Raw genomic sequence first — 22,399 nt, 5'->3', positions numbered from 1 at the left:
ACATTAATTATATGGGTAATTATAGGGAGGGGATTAACTGATGAGGTTTTTACTTTCCACTGAAGTACTTCCTTCAGACATAAATTTGCCTGTATTGTTTGGTGCTGCTGGCCTGGAAGAAAGATTTGGCAGTGCTTGTTTGGACAGATGACTTCAAGTGATTAGCAACCTGACATCAGATGCTGGCAGCAGGATACTAAAAGAACATGCTAATGTCCTCCATTTTGACATGCTGGCTTGATTTTGTAATGAGCTGGCACTGTTTATGATTCCATTTTTATCTTTTAAATGCCATGACAGATGCTAGGTCCTACAGCCAACTCTGTTGCCATCAAACTGCAGAAAGCATGAAATGTTGGTAATGGTGAAATCAAACCATGCAACATGTCCTCCTAACTGTGCCTGAGAGTTGTCCCCTAAATTTCATCAGAGTGAGGAGAATATTGGCTGCTCTCCATTCCTAAGGAAAAGATGAAGCAGCCATAAACAACCAAAATCTCCCAAAGTGCAGAAAAAAGGACATCTTGGACACAGGCAGCTTCATCACCTGTGAAATCAAGTGGTGTACGACATTTGCATTGTAAATTTCAGTCTGATGTATATAACCAGGAGGTTTGCTCCTATCTGTATTCTGTAGAAGACCGGATGAATCTTCCATTTCATGAACTGAATTATCTAAGTCTTTCACCTAAATATTGTTTGAGACATCATCCAAATGATTTTACAGCCATCAAAAGAACCAGAGGAAACTCACTTCCGCTGCAGTCTTCCAGACTTTTTGAGACGTGGTTAAGGTCGTGACTGAATGTGTTTCACCTTTTTTTTCCTTAGCATAGTACTTATCATCATTATTTTAGTTCTGTATTTGATTTCAGCTGGATTACTAATCGCACAACCCCTTTACCATTGGCACAATAGCATTAGGTCAGTGCAGACAGATGTCTCTAAGTTCCCAGCTGGGAATACCATCCTCAGTAAACATATTTCTAACTGCTATATAGTCCCTGGTCTGCCTACGCTCATTCCCATCTGTTTCATGGCATACTGCCAGCTTACAAGTTGATCAAGCCCTAATCATCCAGCTTTGGTGAAGGCAGTGAGGAGTTTTAGATGGACAGTCTGTGTGACACAGTAAGCTACTCCATGACCTACTGAAGGTCACTTACATTCAAGGCATGCAACAATAGGCCAGATTCTGACCCTGTAATTAATTAAATACTTCTTTGAGGTCTGCAGTCAAGAAAGCAAGAGGAGGCAGTTAGTCGAAATGTCAACCAGTCCCCATTTCACTTATGTATGGTAGAAGCACGCTAGGTGGAAAGCAGCCAGCTAGGCTGGCCCTCATATTGTCTGAAACAACCAGCCCATCATACAAGATCAACTGCGTAAGTGTAACCGTATGTGCATTCAAAGTGCTGGGCATTGGAGGGTGGGAGAAAAAGGAAGGTCAGGGAATATGAATAGTCTACCACAAGCAAACTTCTTTGCAAAGCAGACTCTGTTCTGGCTCAGGCAGAACAAACCTGGGTGAAAACCACTCTCCAAGATGCTTTTGCATAACCACAGAAACTTCTGTAGAAAGAAAGGTAACTCTTACGTACTATATGGTGATGGGACACAAAGGATCGTGAGACATTTTCAAAGCAATTTTTAGTTTCATATAACCTCAAAAGCTTTTGTTACAGGCATGACAAAGTCCAGTGTAATTGCTTTCATAAAAAATACTTAAGTAATAATCTTGACAGTGAAGGCTAGGATGAATTTTGAAGGCTAAAAGATTGTTTTTCTCTTTGGTTTTATCCACAACTAAATTTGATAATAAATTTCTGCAGAACATGCTGTCACTTGTATGGCAAAAGCCCATACCCAGCTGGTAGGCTTCCAACACATTTTTTCTCCAGCCTTGGGCACCTTTATCTTTCTCTTCTTTAGGAAAGGAAAATTAACTGTAGAGCATAATCAAATCTTTAGTATATCTAAAGATATATTACTGCTTGAGAGAGAACTATAAGAAACTATGCTGCTATTAATAGAAATTCCCAGCATGGAATAGGAACTTTGCAGATCTGACCCTTTGATAAATACATGGTATGGACATCTACGTTTTTAAAATTACCCTAGCAACTTGTATAGTTCTGCCCAATATCTCCCACAGAATCTCAGTATTTCAGTGAAACCTTACTTGAGTTTTGTAAAGAAACATAAATCAGTTCCTCTGAATATACAGAAATTTACAAATACAGTTAGTGCCTAAACAAACCCGTAAAGTGAGATGAGGATGGATCTTTTTCCAGCTTGCTTTTTTAGATAGTTTTGGGGCTATTTGGTACAAAAGGCTTGTAACAGTGAACAGAAAAATAACATTTTTCATGCACTTTACACACCTCTTCCTGTAAGTTATAGACAAAGCCAGCACTTTTCACTGGCAGTTGCCGCTGTCAGGTAACCAAGTGAAGATATACTTAAGGTTGTGTACAAACGTGTATGTATGCCAGAGGGTGCAATAAACCCCCGGCCAGCCCGCCATTTTAGGTCTGCTCCATCTGTATCTGAGCTAGAAGATTAAATCAGCTGTTATGACTGCTGAGACTGATGTGTACATCCTCAAAGCCATTCCTCTGGCATCTACTCAGATTCCTGCAGATGCATTGTAACTCTTGCCATATACCTGGCCATCTGCTTCCATGTTTTTAAGTTATACATCCACCCCACCCACAGTCTGGGTTTGAGCTCAGACCAGGTCTACTACTTTTACAGTATCAACACAGGCAAGTCCTGTAGTAAAGGTGTGTATTATCATTTCATTTCAGTACATGGTGAATCAAGAACACATGCTGAAGACTACCTTGCCTCTCTTTGCCAGATTCATCATCAGCAATGGACTGAGAACTAAGCATGGGACATTCGTGATCTCCTTGGAGGCAGTCGACCAAGCTTTGCCCACTCTGTCTAGGAACACGGGGTTAAGATTAGTGGAAGGTGCTATGGCAGTCCTTTCTTCTGATGTCCTGCGGCTTTCAGACCCAGACACTGCCAAAGAAAACCTTACCTTCCTCTTGGATCAGCTCCCCCAGTACGGTCATCTCTATTATCGAGGGGCTGTACTACTGCAGTACAATTTCACCCAGCAAGATGTGGACAACAGGGATGTTGCATACAAACACCGAGGTGGGGATTCCCGGACTGACAGATTTACATTTGTTGCGACAGATAGGACTAATCAAGGCTTCATCGTGAATGGGAGGGTGCAGAGCGAGCCAGTGGCATTCACCATTCAGGCAAGTGTGACCACAGGCCTACTTAAGAGAGATATATAGCATGATAAAGTGGAAAATGTAGTAATTTTGATGAGAACTGGTACTTGCTGCAGTCTATGATTTAACTGAGGTATTTATCAGCTGAAATGTTTGCTTTCTGTGCTCTGTGAATAATTAACCTGGAAAATTAACTACTTGCCACAATGCATTACTCAGGCAAAGAATTTTATAGAGTGCAAAGAGAGAGACTGTATTTAAGAGAAGAAAGACATCCTGCTTATATAAATACAAGCAAGTATATACTTTTATACTTATACTTGCTAAAATATTTTACATAGAAATCTCAACCCTAAAGTTCAGACCAGCTACGGGGAGGAATGAACTTCCTCCTGCTTTCCCACTTGGTACCTGGCCCACTGGTTTGCATGTGAGGGATACTAGAATGACTATTGATCTTCATGTCACAGGAATCTTGAATTACAGCCACTTTGCTCCCACAACTGGACAACCTGTCTTCTTTCTGGGAGTCTTTGTAAGATGCCTGCTCTGATTCTTCCTTCCTTTACCAGGATCTTTCTGTTCACTTCCCATTTCCCTCATTTTCAAGTTCTTCCCTTTGTATCATACGCTCAGATGGCTTTGCTATGACTTCTTGTATGTATCTATCTGGCATGTTTCAGTATGCAAAGCAGGCCTGGTTGCATTGTATGTCAAAGTTCTGTATGTTTCAAAACACTGATACTAAGGAAGAGGCCCCTAACTTTTCCTGATGACAAAGTTTGAAGTTATATGATGAGCGAGGAGTGCCATTTCAGCGGAAGATGAGATATGGAAACAAAAACAACCGTTGCGGAGTGCTAGAAGATTCATCAGAAGTTGTGAAAGGTGGCACAGAATTGGCCAGGTCTATGACTGTGATCATCATAATCCTTAGGTTTCCATGCTTGTTATTGTAAAACAGAGGTGAGAAACCTTTGCTGGAGTTTTCATTTGCTATGAAGAAAATTACATCAAAAAGGAGAAGGACTATGGGGAGTGTGGCATATCAGGGCAGAGGTACACAGAATTTTTGTTGCCCTCCCAAGTGTTTGCTGTATCCCACTGCATGCAGCAAGCGACTGGGCAATCTGGGCCTGGAAACCTCTCATGGGAAGTAGTATCTAACTGGAGATCAGACTCCTTCTGGAGCAGACTGTGAGTCAAAGTGGCTATTGCCACAGCAAGCTACTGTGCTTTTAGCAAAATATCCTGAGAATATCCTGATGCTGTAAAATGAATATACATTTCTCTAACTTTGATTTAGGTGGATCATTTGGACAAAATGGCACCAAAAATTATTCATCTCCATTGCTTTTCTGATGTGGAACTGCTGAAGAATGGCAATTACGGGATCTATATTACTGCCAGGTCCCTGAAGGCATCTGACCCCAATACAGAAGATGACAAAATAATTTTTAAGATTTTACGAGGTCCTCATTATGGCTACCTGAAAAATATAACAACAGGTGCTGTCTTCTATAATCTCTGTGTTTTGGGACATACCAGACCAGATTCCAAAACCTACCCTGTTAATGTTTGCTTGATAGAGGAAATAAAAATTTCTTTGCAAACTTTGGGCAAGGTTTGAATGTAGTAAGAAGGCTTTTACACTAAAACCTGAGTTTCACGTTCACCATGAATCCTCAAGGAGTTTGAGGTGATTGTTAATAGCTGCCATTGAGAAACTATTTTTTGTTTGTGTCAAGAAAAAAAAAAAGATGAATATTGAACTTGGCCATTTGATAAACATGGCACATGGGAAGAAATTGGCTGGGGCTTATAACAAGCTGGGATGTTGCTGTTTAGCTATAAAACCAGGTTTCTGTAAGTTCAAATTTTCTAAGTGTTCAACAAAAAGAAAAGTTGAAAACAGTCTATATGAGCTCCGCAGTTCTCATTAACAGTCTTTTGATTCACCTGAATGTTCCTCTTCTTTCCCAGGTGGATTTATTCAGGAAGGGTTTAGCCAAAAGGATTTAAACAGCAAAATCATTCTTTATGTCATCAATCCATTGCGGGAAGTGAATTCAGACAACTTGGAGTTTCAAGTCACAGATGCCAGTGGAAACTCCGCAGTGCCCCAAAGGTAGCTCCGACCCTCGGTGGTGTGTGCTGTGGCGCACTCCGCGCACTACCCCCTGGGGCGAATGAACTAGTGCAGGGCTTGAAGCCGCGCAGACGTGAAGATAGATGTGACTCAAACTGCCATTTCTTTTCTTGAAGAGTCGAGAAGGTTTCTTCCCCTCAGGGAGGCGAAATACAAAGGGCTAGCTCCAGGTTAGACTGGGGCACAGTTCTCAAGGGCCTTCGGGGCCCCACAGAAAAACATAATGGAGTTTACTCTAAGTGGTGGTTGGGCATTTGGAGATCTGAGATACCAGGTGCTGAGGGACAGGACCGTTGCTTCATGTATATGGTCCTGCAGCTGGAGATCACTCTTGCCCTGTGCTGACGGCAACACTTTTTTTACAAGCTTGAGATCACGATGGAGGGGATGGTCTCAAGCAGTAAAAGCTATGAGAGCCATACTTCTGCAAAAGAGCACTGAAAGAAGGTGGAAGGCACACAGCATCTTCTTTGTCATCCACTGCCAAAATTTATATTAGGCATATTATCAAAATTTCCTTGTGACATATGATAAGCCTAATGTACAAAAATTAGAGTGGGGTATCATCTGGACTGTGCTTTCATGATAAAGGCCAAAAGTGGGAGTAGCTCTACAGCAGGGCTAACGTTTCTCTTTATTTCTGAAAATAGGGCTGAATGTTCAATTTATTTAATCTGAAGTAACTGAGAAAAATAATTAACGCTATTTTCCTGGGCTAAAGTGGCTACTCACAAACCAGGACTCATGGCAAGGGAAAAGGAGCAGAGACCTGGCTCCAAGGGCCAAGCTCCTCTGCAGAGCACTTCCCTGCACGCTAGAGAGAGGACGGGGACTGAGCAGAGCTGGAGACAGCGTTTCGGCAGTTACGCGCTATGCCAAAAGATGTCCCCAGACACAAACACATCTGAACACAGCCAGCCTGAGCACTTCCCAGCCGCACTGTGCCGGCTCACAGGTGCACTGATATAACCCCCGCCATCAAAACGCTGCCACTCCTCGTGGGAAAGTATGGGTTCTTGTACATAAATAGAAATGCGTAACATCATAGCTTTACGAAGAGAGCAAAGAGAAGCCACTTTTTGTATGGAAAACAGGAGTTTCAGAGAAGTAGAATTTCTCGGTTAGCTGCATGGGACCTCAGAACAAAGGGGAATTTGGCTTTTAAGGAAAAAGTAATATTTTTAATATTGGATTTAAAAGCTTGTGAGAGTTTTGGGTTTTTTTAAAAGAATTTGTCACCTAATGGTCACTGGTTCAAAATACAAGTTTGATTTGCACGTTGATATTATTCAGATTGAATCCCAGCTTTTATCTGAATGCTGCTGGACTACATCTGGCACATGCATCCTCTTTAGCAAAAAGAAAGCAAATCAGCTTCTGAATGGGTTGCCCACACCATAAGTATCAGAGAATATACGACAGGAGGTGTTAGAGCTAATCAACCCTGAAAGGTCTAGAAGTTTGTTTTAGAAAAGGTCAAATTGTTTTGTAAGTAGCACGGCTCATTTTCCTTCTTTTTGCTCTCTTTCATTCCTCTCTGACTCTCACTAATTTTTATCACACTTTTTAAAAAGGCTAGATCTTTATTGGCTACCCTGTGCAGCGTGCGATCCTCCGAGGCTTGGTCACATCCCCTATAAACAATTCTAATATTCAGTGTATGAGACACCTGGACTCAGCCACTTCTATGGCTGAAGAGCGAAGTACACAGAGTATTAAAGTAAGGGGAGTGGGGAGGACACTCGCACAGAGGCGGTGAAGTCCTGGAGCGTGCCCTATACTGTAGAGGAGGAGAGTTAGAGGATAGATGAAGGAAGGTGGGAAGAAAGGAGGATCTTGCTGAGAAAATACTGGGCAGTGAGAGTAAAATAAAACAACAGGGATAAAGGGAAGTAGGAAGAAACAGTGATAGCTTGTCTTGGCCTATTTGGTGTTATGAACAAACTCTGCTCTTCTCAAAGGTGCTGCAGAACGCCTCTGGTTCTGAAACAAGGTTCAGGCTTGGTTTGGGGTAGACCAGGGCTCCACCGGAAGATTTATTAACCGCCTCTCGCACTTTCTAATCAGCCAAATCACACAAATGTGTTGATTTGGAAACAAAGACTCAGTATGTGTATTGGCTAAATCAGCAGTCAGGACAGAAATGGCTCCTCACTGAACCTCGGAGCAGCAGGGGGTGGGGGCAGCAGGGGAGGTGGCTTTGCTTCACACCGGCTTTCCCCCCTCTCCCACAGGCTGGAGCTACGGTGGTCTCGGATTGAAATGCAACAGACTGAATATGAAGTGTGTGAGAGCGTGGGAGTGGTGTCTCTGAAAATCACCAGGGCAGGACACTCTGCAGAGTCTGCCTTTATTGCAGTGAAGGTAAAGCTAAAAGACAAGCTCCTAAGTGAAACTTAATAATAAATAGTGGAGCCCATTCATTTCTTCCTCAGACTTAAAAGGTATTTCAGTAGTCAGCAAAGAGGCCATGCAATTCAAACCAGACTTACTGGTACACTGTCCTTGCTAGTACAGGTGGTTGAAAAACTTCTGACAAAACTTTCTGATTTTTAAGTAGAAATGCTGATTAATCAAAACTGGAATGTTTTGGAGCAGTATTTCAGTTTTGATGACCTTCTGTGACAGAGCAGGCAGTTTCCTCTGTCACTGTGCTCAGAAGCTGCGTTTCCAGGATTTGCCACTTTAAAATTCAGGCTTTGGGCAACCTGGGGCCTTGGGACTTCTCATTTCCCTGCTCAGGCTGGCGGAGCCCAGAAGCTATGGGAGCTTCGACTCCACAATCATGGCAGCCTCCCCCATTTGCTCCCCCACCACTGCCATCAGCCTAGGAAATAGCCCAAGGAACCCCTTATATCTTCAGTAACAGCTTCTGTCTTATGTCAGAAAATTAGACTGAAAGCTGCAGGTTACAATTTTGTAAAACAGGTTTTGTGCAACTTGCCTTCATAAATTTTATCTTTCCTTGTAAAACGGAAATTCCAGGATTTTACCAGCTGCCTTTGCTAGAAAAATACTAAAAGTTTCCCTCTCAGTTTCCCAGGACTATAGCCCTAATTGAAAACATAGTTTTGATTTTTCTTCCACTGAAGTTAGTGGGAATTTTGTTATTGACTTTGTCAGGGGCTATCCTGCCCTATCCTTCACGGACTCCCGTGACTCTACTCTGGTTGTCACTCAGCTAAAAAGACCAGTGAAATTGATCCCAGCGTCAAGAACGCAGTGTGGAAACTGGTGTCTTCTGTCGGTCTCCTGTGAAAATTCAGGGAGTCGGTGGAGTCCCCATACTTAGGTATGTACGGGTTCATGCCTACCCCAATGAGCCTGTGGGGCTGACAGACAGCTCTGCATGCAAATGCTTCCTCCAAGACCTCACAAAGGGCTAAATGGTCAAACGTGGCCAGGCTGCTGCTGCTCTTCCAGGACGCCATGATGTGCCTGTCCAGGAGCCAGGTATGGCTGGGTCCCCAAGGCATGGTGAACAGCAGTGTTATGTGATGCTGTCAAATAGCAATTTGCGAGGGGATGAGGCAAAATTTTAAGATGAACAAATTTTTTTTATTATGAGATTTAAACCGTGAGCAAGGACAGAATGACAGTTGCACATCACAAGGTTTATTCTTTAGGCCTTTATCTTTTTTTTCAGCCTAAGCACATGTATGGGTTGGCATGTCTTTTTGAGACTCCATGGAGAGGCACACAGTAGCTTCAGCACACAGCAGAATGCAGCAGTTCGGTGAAATATGTCACAGCATGGCATTTACTGTTTGATTTCTTCTCAGGTCAACGAAATATCTGCTATGCTGGGAAAGGACTTTACAGTGACTCCCTCCAAGCTTGTTCAGTTTGATCCAGGTATGAACCAGTGCACTGAATAATTTTAAAATTAATTCACTGATTTTGAAAGTGTAAACTCTCATTTTGGAAAATGAAGCCTATTACATATCTGTAGCTAGAGGAGCTGAAGAGGATTAAAGACACTTGGGCTCATTTTCTGGAAGTGCAGTGGGCTTCCTTTGTGAATTAGTATCATTATTACTTAGGGTGAGATGGTGTATGGTCCCTTTATGTCAGTTAAAATACCAAAAGTGCTGAAATTATGTCTCCTAATCTCCTCACAGCTAGGCTGAGGAGGACTCACCCTGAGCCGAGCTGTGAGATGCTTTAAAGATTTAAAGATTTGACCAGGACGCGGGTCAAATTTAGACAAAACTGAGTACAACTTAAGTTATGCAAGGTATCCAAGACCAGAAAGGTGCAAAAGAGCCTGAAATTGTCAGACCTCATCTCTGCTTGCACTGTAATCGTAACAGCAGTCTGACCTTGGCTGAGGCTGTAAATAGCAAGAAATGATAGCAACTGTATTATCAAAAGGAGCTTGAATTTTTTTTGCTGGGTGAGAATCAATAGTAAAAATGAATACAAATGTGAAGATACTGAAAAAAGCTTCCTCTGTTCTGCACAATTTATTATTATTATGCTTTGGGTGTCTCCCTTGGTCTAAGGAAAAAACAGTCTAGGTGAGAGTTTCACAATTTACCATTCAGAAATTCAGCCCATATAAATGGATTATCTGGGAATGAAAACCATTTGCTATTGTAATCACTTCCTTTGCATATGCAAGTCTGAGTTTTTTTGGAACACATCCTGTTGGCATAGTCCAGGATTTATTTGAGTTTAGAAAATGGGGTCCACACAGGCCTCCCAGGATGTTGCCTGCAATGCCAGCAGAGGTTATCCCAAGACTGCCAGTAGTAAGATTTCAATGGCAGAAAGTCACAGTGACTACAGAGGAGGCAAAATATATCATCTGTGAAAGGCTGAAATAAATGGCATGTATTTGATGGTAAAAATTAGTCTAAGTGCTTACCTGCATTTGAAAAACAGATATGGGGAATATAGTAAGTCAGTTCCTGCCAAAGCCTGGGGATTTTTACTTTAGGACTTAAACTTTTTATTTTGAAAAAAAGGCATTGCATGCTACAGAGATTATATAGCACTGCATCCCATGGATGAACTCATATATACCCCAGCTTTGCTTGGCTATCCCATAGGAAAACTTGTAGCTTTAAGTTCAGTTAGAGTCACAAATCTGATTATTCTGGAAATGTGCCACTACAGCCCATCTTGAGAAAGGCAAATTTTATGTAAAGGTGTAGAATGAGCAACTGCTGGTTAGTTTTCAGAGGTGGATAAAGAAGGACACCCAGCAGACAGCAGTAAAAAAAAAAACCAAACCTGGGTGGAGAGGTGGAAATCTGCCCTGATTTCCAGTGTTTCTGGAACACACATGAAACCTCTGAAACCAATGAGCCACCCTCTGAGACCCTTCATCTAGCATTAGATTTTTTTTTTTTTTTTTTTTTTAGTTTTAAATTAGAAGATGGAAGAAAGATTCGAGAGGTCAGTGTAAAAAGTCCTTCATACTGTGCTGCCCACGATTCCAGCTCTCTTTCCTCTAATCTACTATGCAGTCAAGCTTAACAGCCTCTGGACTGAAATGGCTAGAGATTGTTGCAAAGAGATTTTTAGTGCAAGGCCCTTTACTAGAATTTTCCTTTTTTGCTGGTCCATGCAGATTCTCCAAGCATGGGACAGTTTGGAGTTACTGCTGTTGTCTTTCTGAATGTGGTGGTAAGCCACATGAAAATTAGCTGTGAACATGGACAGGAGATATGCACACTGTTCCCCTTTTCTGGCCAGCTTCTCAGTGAAGCCAGCAGAGCTCCCTCACACAGTCTTTTTTGGGCGGCACTCTTCAAAAGTCCTTTGCTTAGGCTTAACCTTAGGGAAGGACCCTCCAAACTCTTACACTCAAGGCATCAGTTTCTTAGTTCTAAATTCAAGATGTTTGATATGTATTAATTAGTAGTATTTATTAATTATTTTTTAAGGCTGATTGATAGGTTTATTTTAAAAACAAACCTCAACTATGCTAATTGACTGGACTGATTGGCACATTAGACTGCAATCAATAAATTGCAATGCAAAGGAGCAGAAGAAGACCCTATCCAAGTTTATGGGTCTGTTTGTACTGGCATCTTCTCTTGGCTAGAGGATTCATACTGGAAAGGAGGAAGGAAATAGAGGTTATGCGAAGTGTCATAAGGATGGAGATATTTTTTTTGACAATGTTGCACATGTATCTTTGATATTCATTATTTTGGATGTTAGCACTGACTTTGTGATGCAGAAACAGTTCCCAAGATGTTTTGTTGACAGCAACATGCACATTGAGATCTGTTTCTGTCCTGCTGCCTCTGACTTTTCCTCAACAAATTTTGTAGCCTTTTGGGTAATAACCAACTTAGTCTTTTATCTTGGAATGATTTTTTCTCATTCCCATAATGCAAGCCTGAAGTTACCCAGTAAAGGCAAGCAACCAAGTAAAAATTTTGTAACCAAGTATAAAATCTGCCTAAAAGGTTGTACTTGAATCTAACATAGTCTTTGATCCATTTGCAGGTATTTTAAATAACTGTTCCATCTCTAAAATTAAACTTTCAAGATAAAAAGCATCTGGTACATTTTCTCTTGAAAGTTGCAATGGAAGACCTGAATCTATGTATTGTAGTGTCATTTCCCACATCTACAGCAGCTTTTTCTTACAGTATATGCACTTGAACTGAATCATCATTGCCCAGGAAAAAATTCGAACTTAATGTTATTCAGGAGAACAGCAGGAGTCCAGTCAGTTGGTAGGAGCACAATAGCGTACACCAGCTACTCCATTCTAGCTGCAGACATGTTAATTAATATATTTCTTTGACACTCTGATTGACTGAAATAGCACTTAAAGAGTAATTAAAATGTTTATTTCTGTTAGGAATGTCAACCAAGATGTGGAATATAGCAATTACCTATGATGGATTAGAGGAAGATGATGAAGTCTTTGAAGTAGTTCTGAACTCCCCTGTGAATGCTGTTCTTGGCACCCGGACAAAAGCTGTAGTGAAAATTTTGGACTCAAAAGGAGGTATTCTCTTTTGATCTTCATCGTTAAGAAGGTGGGACAATCTTGGCTGAGTAGCTACTTATTTTCAACCACAAGTTGTTCCTAACACTCACCTTCAGATCAAAATGCTTAATTTCTTTTTAAACAGGCTTGACAGTTGCAGACCCTTTATTCTCTCACACAACCATATTCATCCTCTTAGGAAACACAGCATGGAGAAAGCAACATGTACAAAATGAGAAGGGTGCAAGGAAAGATTTTTTTTTATGTTGTTTCATAACAACATGAGTTCAGTTCTCATTTATTAAAGTGGGAAAAAAATGGGGTTTAGGTCCATTAGATTTTTTTTCCCAGTTACTGTATAACAGTTGTTATACATCTCTGAAAAAGATTTATTTTCATCTCAAAAAATAAACCTAACTACTAAACCCAGCTCTTAGAAATACATTTTCTAATGCTTAACAAACACAGTCCACAACATTACAGCACACAGCAGTGATCATTACAGGGTTTAGGCTTTTATGTCTGCATTATTATTGTGTTTTTCAGTGATCAAATGTGGTGTGCCTAAAATGTAGAAAAATACAAATAACTAGCAAAGCAGCTGAGTCCTCTGGAAGCTGAAGAGTGTTTTTTCTTCTGGTGCTTAGTGAAACAATATTTTAAATACCTGTGTTGCAATGAGTTAGGCTTCATTTTACAAAATTCCTTTTAAAATTTCAGATCTGTTTTCTCTTTAACATTCATAATGTAAGTCAGGAGTTAACTGACACAACTAATTTGTAGGAACAATAGTGTCCTGGATTTCTGAAGAGAAAATTGTCTGGGCATGATGGAAGTATCATCAACATTAGTTAAAGACACCTGCCAATCCATGACCAAAAAAACAGCACTCCAAACCCCAATCTATGCATGAAAACAGGTACTTTCAGCAGATGCTTGGTTGAAATTCTGATCTGTGGGTAGACAGATTCATTACGTATAAAAACATACATATACAGGTAGTAGTTGCAGTCATAGTCATAGCAAACCCCACAAATGAGGATGGCTGAACAAACAGCAAATCAACAACATCAAGTGAAAGAATCATCCAACTTTTAGTGACAAGCTGTTTATGTGCCCATGTCAACGTGACCAGTTATCTGCTCATGCAGTTAGAACTGACCATCTGCCATTTTTTGTGCTTTCAGGTCAGTGCAGCTATTCCCATTCTTCTGGCCAAAGCAAGCATGACTTCCTGGGGAGAGGCACGCTGTTTCCAGTTTCCTCGGGCTCCTCATCACCTCCCAGGCCTGGCAATGCTCCCTTGGAAGGGATCCCACCGTCTCCTTCCAAAGGGATGAGAGAACATGGAGAGGACCCGCATGGAGAGGAACACAACTTGGCGAATCAGTCAAGGACCAGCCTGAGAGTCACTGGAAATGGCAGAATAGTAAGACACTTCTGTAGCGCAGTGATGGGCTGATTTGTGAATTCATTGGGATTTGATATCTTCATTCAGTTGTCATATTCTTGTAGTGATCCTACCTGACCATACAATAACCATAAACCACCTGAGTTTGCTTTGAGTCAGACCTGAGAGCTATTTAAAAATACTTGGGGGAAAGAAAAATAAATTCCTGATTTTGAAGATCCGTGTATGCAAGAAAGGAAGAAAAACAGAGCTGGGGGAGGAAACATGCATCAAGCAACTTCAGCAATTATGCAGCTTCTAATCTTTTGTTTAAATTATGGGTCAGCTAGAAGAAAGAAGTCACTGGAGCCTGGCCAATATATAGAAGCTGTGCATCTGCTCCTGAAGTTGTAAAGCTGAAAATACTGTTACCTTAAACAGGGAACAGTTACTTAAAACTTGCCCATTGCTTTTCCTGCTTAAGGTACATCAGTCTAACTAGGTGGTTTAGTAATGTTCTGCTATTGTGATCTCACAAGTTAATGGGATCTGTTTATAAACACACTTGTAATGTGTGATTTTTAATGGCTGTTTTCAGAGGTGATCAGTTTCCATTCTGAAAGAGAAAAGAACTAAACCCAAGATATGTTCTGCATGATTTGTAACATAGATCTTGTAGTAAATCTTGCATAAAGTCTTTTTGTTTCTATAATGCATGAATATACGCATCTCATTCTGCTGTTCTACCTTTTCCAGGTTCATCCTTCATCTGTATTTAGAAATGGAACCGATGTGGTTTTCAAAGTAAGAGTATTATGAGTATTGCTCAGACATTTCTATGATTTCTTTCTGATTCTGTTCTTTGCAGGCTTTATCACTGTTAATAATTCATTATGACCAATACTTATTTTTCTATGTATCTTTCTTTTTCTTTGGTGTCACTTCCCCTTGATTTGCAAAAATTTGTATTATAAAGCCCTTTTTTTTTTTTTCCTAGAGTTTATTTAAGAGTTGCTTGCATGTGCTAACCCTCTCTTTCCCTCTCCTGTTCTGCTTGTGTGTGTGTGATACTGTAAAATGAAGTATCACGGGATGGTATCACTCAAAATACAGGATGACACCTCATCAGCTAAAGCAAACAAGAAGGCTCAAGTGTCAGTAATTAACCAAGCACAATCACAGACAAATGTCGTCTCCTCTAGGAAGACAGAAATCCCACAAGCTGATAAGGCAGAACTGGCATCTGAACCAAGCTCAAGACATCAGGTATGAAACCTTTTGTTTCACAGGCATTTTCACCATCTGTTTTCAGTCATGCTGTTTCCCAAAATGATTTAACACCTCTAAGATCTGCAGCCTAACCCTTCCCACTCCAAAGCTGAGTTTAACCAATACACTGATAAATTAACAGCTCAGCCCTTGAAGAGTTTTCATGTCATAAAATTTTAATATGACCTGTTTAATCTGTTTCATGTAGCTTGTTTCTTTTGTGTAATCATTTTCCTTCAAATGTTCAAATGACATTTCTCTTTCCAGGACTTTTACTCTTTTCCAAAGGCCTGTACACCAGATTTAAAGGGGCTCTTGCATTATGAAGAAAGCACTCAAAAGTTATTTCAGTGTGATGGGATAATATGGAAATTCTGGAATTCCCAAAGCAAGGTAAAAATGTCACTGTGAATATGCATCTAAATCAGAGCATGGAGTCTACGATGAGTGAGACTGTCAAGAAAAGGACCTTCCTGTAACAACTACTGACTTGTACAGGGAATAAAAGAGTTGTCCAGGGTCAAGTTTGCTGTCACCAGACAAAAAGATTCCCAGAGACATGATGAGGGCTTGATTGCTGGGATTGCCTTTCCTCTCTGTCACCCACAGGTGCTCCTGGACAAACTACGTGAGCACTGATGTCTTGGTGCTTGCGGGGTTGTGGGCATGAGACAGTCAGTGAATGAAGTCTGTGAGAGAATGAGTGGGAGTTAGTAAAATTAGCTCACTTAGGTATTCTGTAAACATACATCCCCTCTGCCACATAACATGTCATGGTGAATTTTGTTGCACTGCATTCCCTACACAGACTGCAAGAGTCAGAAAATGGTGTGCAAACCAATGTGTTCTCTTAAGAAGGTCTTTGGAACTGAAACCTCGTGTCACCTTTAAAGCTACTCATTATAAATTGTAGGCTCCTCTGGCAGGCATTTATTTCTTTACATCTTTTAAGCAATGCTGTAACTTCATTGATACACACCAAAGTTCATGTTCAGTTTAATTCTGGGAAGGTCATAAGTAGCACTTCCAGCCTTCAGTCTGATTATTAGCGCACAGACCTAGATCACTATAAGCAGGAGTCTGTTTTGCCTTTTCCTCTTTTATTTTAGGAGGTAAGCACAAAGAAATGTCCCTCCGGATGGAGTCATCACGAGGGCAGCTGCTACTTCCTGGTAGTGAATCACAAGGTCACCTGGAACACTGCTGCTCGGGCTTGCAGAGAACAGTAAGAGACTTCTCCAAGTGAATGTGTTTGCTGTGCACTGCTGTTGCCCTGAGCTGAATGCTGCTGTCGAGGCCAAGTTCATTTGGATAAACCCCACTTTGGTTGTGCTCCACAGCTCCCCAAAAATAGAACAAGCCCTGGGATTCAGACCCAGTGGAGGATAGAAATATTATTAGTCTCATAATGTTTCAGGTGGTGATGCTACCTTATTCACAACATGAATTCCCGAAGCTGTCCATCTGCAGTGAGGATGCTTTCCTAATGGGAGAGTTGGTTTGGGAGCAGAGGAATAGAGCAAAGACTCAGTCTTTCATCCTCTCTGACCCACCGCTTCCTTGGCTCTACCTTCGCTCGATATAGCACCAGTACAATGTTGCCAGCTCTTGTGTGCCCCACCATTTCTTCTGAAGATGCAGCTCTTCAGATTCTGTAACTGCTTGAAAACTTTGACATTCAATTTAACAGTAAATTTCTGACTTTTAGGCATAAATAAAAGCTAATAAACAATAATAACAGTTGTCCCAAAGTAGGAGACAAATAGAAAATTCGCCAGTCTTGCTCTTTGGAGGCCTGTTTTGTGATTTTGGTTTTAGGAGTGATAGCTTAGGACCGGAAGAAATGCCAGCCATGGTAACATGGAGCTTGCCCTGGGATCATGCATGTTCTGTACCTTGTGCTGAACTGAGCACCAGGTTGAAGACCAAACTGAACAATAGGAGGGGCTTTAACAGACCTCTCCATTACTCCATGAAATGAAAATTGAAACAGGGAAGAGTTGGAGATGAAAGAAAGAATATATTCAATAAGTGGTTGAAGGACATGCAGGAAACATGAAACGTGGACAAGCATGCTTAACAAACCTTGACTCATTCCACTCAGTTATGCCAGATTATATTGTCTTGGTAACACGCAAAAGGGAAGTCTTAGTTCTAATATCTCTCAGCTGATGGAAGTTACTCTTTCCTAAAACGTAAATGTTACCTGCTTTTGTGAGCTCACCACAAATTTCACATTGTTAACTGGTTTACTTAAAATTTCAGCTCCTTGAAATGGTTTTCTATCACCTGCTTTTATTTTATTACTTATCCAAACAAAGCTGTAAGTTGTGAATATTCTAGTGTTTTTTTTCTGAAGGCTTCAACATTCATTTGATCCCTTGGGAACGTATGTCACTGCTGGGAGGTGTTCCCCATTTCCTAAAAGAGCATGTTCCTGGTGACCCATATTATTTGTAGGTGGTAACTTCTTGCTGAAGGCTATAGTGTGCAATGTAGAAGTTAAACTGAATAATGGTAAATTAATGACAGTGTTAAACACCTACATAAAAAGTCAAGGCATATCACTGAATCCACAAGCAAATGAATCCTAGGGCAGTGATGATTCAATTAATGTTAGACTACCGCAGACTAAGGAAGCTTTATCCTGGTAAATGGAGTACTCCTGGCCTCCATCGGGAACTGATTTACAAAAGTACGACCCCAGGCACACACTTAAAAGTGGTACAAGAAGATAACTTAATAAATTTTATTTTGTGCTTTTGCCCAGCCCCCCACCGGCAATCACCACCAGCACCAATTGTGGTATTTCTGTTATTAATTCTTCTACTGTTGACATTTAAATAACTGATATTTCCAACAAGCAAACAAAATCAGCATGGAAATCAATCCTCAGTTTTTTAATAGATCAAACAAACATTAGACATTAAAGGAAAAGATGAGAATTGACTTCAAGTAAATTAGCCAATTTCACTGAAAAATAAGAATCAATTTTATTACTACAAAAATGGCATTATTTTAAACTTCTATTCCATTTTCTTGCCACACTTTTTCTATTATATAGAACAGGAAAAAAGTACAAGCATTGTTAAAGTTGTTTCAGTAACAGTCTCCAACTAACCAACCTCCTAACCTCTTAGAGAAAACACTGTTATCCTGAGATGATGGACTTGAGATCAAGCTATTCCATCAAAGCAATGCTATCAATTTATTGCAGAAGCAATTGCTGTCTGGACATAACTATATGTACACGGGCTTATGCAAACCTATTTGGGCTTCTAATGAGCTTTGACATACATTGCATCCATCTGCTGCAGGTGGCATACCAATCTTTTCTTCAGTTTCCATGTGCAGGGATAGAAGCAGACACAAAAATGTGCTTGTCTTGACGCAAGTTTGTGTATGCCATGGTGATAGTGCGGGTGGAAAAAATCTCAGCTAATTGCTGTGAAAATCTTGCACCATTTCTAATCCTTCTCCAATACATTGGAGAGAAAGGTAGTTTAAGAACTCATTTCTCTAGCTTTGTTTTGTATGCATGAAGAGGCCCTTGGCAACATGAAGAGAAGCATCTGGGGGATATTACGGCTGAGTGATCCCACAGCAGCCTGATTTAGCAGCAATTTTGGTGATTTATGTTACAGTTCTTGTTTATCCCATAGGAACATGTCCTCCCCAAGGGCCAGTGCAGCCGGGCTCACTTGGTTGTGAGATGGTTTCGCTGCTGGCACTGAAGGGACTCTCCATTGGATAGACAGAACCCACAGTTGCATCTTTTGCTCTGTTAGTCAGATTATACCTTCATCTTCTTGAAGTTGAACATTTAATTAGAGGCTAAATATGGTCAAATTTCAGTTCCTTTACTGCCGGCTTTGCAAGGCAGGGGCTATTATTTTGTTCAGTGTTTGTATATTAGCAGCATGTGGCCTCAGTCTTTGGGAATCACAGGCAGAACCACATCTAAAATAATAGGTAAGATCCTTCATGGTGGCTCAGTGTTGCCTAGCGCAAAGCAGGATGGACCCTGCTGCCCTCTTCTCCTAATGCTATGCCAGTTCTGTAAGTGACTGGTTTAACTTATATTATTGCTAGTGACTCCAGCATAGGGATTCAGGTACCTAGAGTCATTTTAAAGGCCCAGAGTACCTTGTCTGACTTTCTACTGCCACTCTGGAAGTGCAGGGCTCCTGTAAGCTCTGCATCATGTCTGCCAGCCTTACCTGAATGTTTTGAATACCGCGAGGCATCGTAAGCAACACTAGACACCTATTTCAAGGCACCAGGATTACTCCCTAGGTGATCAAATGAAAGCCTGGGATAAGCAGAGCCTCTCAGTCACTCCCCCCCTTCACTGTCAGTATAGGACATGGATTTACTACAGCAGTTCAAATTAAATGTCCTCCTGTACTGTGGAGACCTTCATAGCTAGTCAAGTGTGCTTTTGCTGAAGTTAAATTTCTCAGAATGGTACAAAGCTCCTTTAAATGTACTGGATAATTTAATGTAAGATCAGCAAAGTCTTTGTGCTAAGTGTTTTGTATATAATACTTCAAGGTCAATGGCTACCCAAAATATTTCCTTAGCTTAGTTTGGGCAACTGCTCTAAGTTGATGGATGCTCTTGACTTGATAGCAAAAATTTTAAAGCACACAGGAATAATTTCAAATGGACTTATTTAACACAGAAATCAGTGATGTGTTTCCCCCCCCCCCCCCCCCCTCCCCCCCAATAAGGCATTATGACCCCTTCTCTAGAGTAATTTAAATTAGGAAGTGCTAAATTTACATAACTCCATAAATAACATTATCTTGTCATTTCCTGTGTCTGGCGCTCTGCCTAGAGGTACAGTTAGCAATATTATCATAAGTGGTATGTTCCTTCAGGACTGTTCTCATTTCCCTACAATACATCAAAACCCCTGACTAGGTGTAACAATTAGAACTGTTGTTCTCTCTTCAGTCATGTGTGTTTCTCAGGTTGTATTTAGAAAGCACTCCTATGGAGAAAAGATTAGATAACGTTATAATTATTGCAGTGCTTTCCTTTCACAGCACTGAAGTCTCTCCCTGGTACTTGGATTGAAGTAAAAGTCTGAAACTGTTATTGCTCAGACCACCCCTGTATATCATAAATGATATAGCAGTTACTGATGCACATTGATGCTTTTTGTTTTCACATTTTCTAAAACAATTGAAACAACAGGAGTAAGCTATGCTTACTTAAAGTAAATGACTTAGTTCCAGGGCTTTGATTGTCTTTAAGCAGAAGCCAGATAAAAAGCCGTATTTTTGTTCTTGCTCAGCTAGTAGTGATGCCACAGAGACTGCTGCCCAAATCTCTTCTTAGCCCCAAGTTTGGTCACTGGCCAACCACAGGCATCCTGCCTGTCCTGAGGGGGAATGGCATCCTGCCGCTGAATCAGTTACCCTGGGAGGACACCCTGCATTAACTGAGCCTACTTTCCTGGACCTTTTGTTTGAGGAAGAAGATGGAGTACAAAACTTCCCAAGAGCTTTTGTCAGTGTAACAGCTTTGTTCCTGGTTCACTGCAGATTTGCTGCCTGGTAGATGGGCCCAGAGATATGGAAGCATGTCACCCTGGGGATATACAGGCACCAACACCATGCATGAAACTTTACTGTCATGAGAGCACAATCAAAGCCTCTGCTGGGAACTTCACAGGGTGAAGTTTTGGGAGCCTGTACCATAAGTGGGTGCACAATCCTGACCCCTACCAGACAGCTGCTAACCACTTTGTGCTGGGACAGTCTGCCATTTGTAAAGTCATGATTAATGTTTCTGAGGCCATCCTGCCACACCTCTACCCGAGGAGAGCGTACACAGATGTCAACAAGATCCTTTACACTTTGTTCTCTGGCAGCCCCTGAACTTAGTGGGCCCTTGATGGGACCTACATTACTGTGTGGTGGTCTAGGGCAGCCATGATTACAGAGACTGTGAGGGCTAACACTCAGCTGTCCTGCAGACCTTGGCAGACCCACCGTGCCAAGGTGGAGCAGAGGGCAAATCCCCTGCTGCTTTGGTTGACTGCAGGGATAATGGAGGAGGCCATTGCAGCAGGAGCATCCCATCCACATTACAACGAATTTGTTCCATACCGTGCCCCTGTATGCCCAGATAAAGGAATGGTCCAGATTTTGTGCAGTAGGGATTGTGTAGAATATTGTGGGCTACTACTTTGAATTCCTCCTGATGTAAAATTTGCCTGCTTCCCTATCTTGTGTGGCATTATGATATGACTTCCACAGGATCAGCACTGTTAGAAGAGATACAAGGCAGCAAACAAGAATGGAGCTCCAGGCATGGGTCTCTAACTGGGCAGCAGGCTTGGTGGTGGGCTTGCACCCCAAGATCTGTTCATGGTGTCCATAGCGGATTCAAGTCTGCCATGCCACCCTTGAGGTCTGGTTGTTGTCCCAGCTCTTAAAGAAGACAGTCTTTACGTCCTTTGGAGCAATACTGGTCTGTCTCTGTTGTCGGGCAACAGTCATGAAATTAGCAAAATTGTCATAATGCCATTGACTTATTCTGCTGCTAGAAAACTTTTTGGCTCTCTTAAAACATGTTCTGATGAGCAGTGTTGTTTGCTTAGGCCCTATCAAGCACCATCCAGGATGTTCTGGGAGGCTGAAGGGGTGGGGTTGGCATCACTGTTAGACTGAGTGGCAGTCAGAAATATGGGACAACAGAAATGACAGAGGCTCAGCATTGGAGGGAAGGCAACAGCAGGTGTGACAGGTAAAATGGTGACACGATATCAAGGCAGGCAAAAAGATGGATAAATAAGAAAGTGGAGCCACTGATGGCTGACAGTTCCTGGCAAATGTGAAGGACACCGTTTGTCTCTTAATGCTTCAGGATTTAGCCTGATCTCTAAATGGCTTAAGGGCAGCCTGCTGGTGCTTGCATGCTTGGTACCAGTTGGAAGACTTCACAGTGCAAGGCCACTCAGTGGCTAGGGTTTGCAAGTCCTCCTTTGGGGTTGGCATAAGTACAAACACAGAGCAGGGCTTCATTCTAAAATAGTCTGGTTAATACACACCACAACTGCTCTCTGGTCTGAACTAAATGTGTAGTCACTGCAGACAACCCAACATTACCTCTCAGAACCACACTACCTCTCTAAGCCAGACCCCTAAATGACACACACTTAGTTCTGTTTTGAAACATGGCCAAGATGTTAACTGGGTTATTCAAAGCTTTAGTTTTGTCAGAACACGATTTTAAAAAGATATAGTCATAGAATCATAGAGTCATAGAATCATTAAGGTTGGAAAAGACCTCTAAGATCATCGAGTCCAACCGTCAACCCAACACCACCATGCCCACTAAACCATGTCCCTAAGCACCTCATCTAC

General features: G+C 41.4%; 1 protein-coding gene across 1 annotated transcript in view; it reads left to right on the top strand.

The window, feature by feature from the left end:
* The window catches only part of FREM1 (FRAS1 related extracellular matrix 1), a 63,340-nt gene that overhangs the window by 38,003 nt on the left and 2,938 nt on the right, over positions 1-22,399 (top strand). Inside the window, exons 24-34 of the mRNA XM_009274281.2 lie at positions 2,864-3,278; positions 4,561-4,762; positions 5,238-5,382; positions 7,638-7,767; positions 9,186-9,258; positions 12,230-12,379; positions 13,549-13,790; positions 14,508-14,555; positions 14,835-15,017; positions 15,288-15,413; positions 16,130-16,245. Coding sequence (XP_009272556.2) covers positions 2,864-3,278; positions 4,561-4,762; positions 5,238-5,382; positions 7,638-7,767; positions 9,186-9,258; positions 12,230-12,379; positions 13,549-13,790; positions 14,508-14,555; positions 14,835-15,017; positions 15,288-15,413; positions 16,130-16,245 — 1,830 coding nt within the window. The remainder of the gene's footprint in view (positions 1-2,863; positions 3,279-4,560; positions 4,763-5,237; positions 5,383-7,637; positions 7,768-9,185; positions 9,259-12,229; positions 12,380-13,548; positions 13,791-14,507; positions 14,556-14,834; positions 15,018-15,287; positions 15,414-16,129; positions 16,246-22,399) is intronic.

Source organism: Aptenodytes forsteri, unplaced genomic scaffold (assembly GCF_000699145.1).
Source record: "Aptenodytes forsteri isolate BGI_AS27 unplaced genomic scaffold, ASM69914v1 Scaffold46, whole genome shotgun sequence".
NCBI classification, from domain to species: domain Eukaryota; kingdom Metazoa; phylum Chordata; class Aves; order Sphenisciformes; family Spheniscidae; genus Aptenodytes; species Aptenodytes forsteri.
This window is presented reverse-complemented; position numbering and strand designations above follow the sequence as displayed.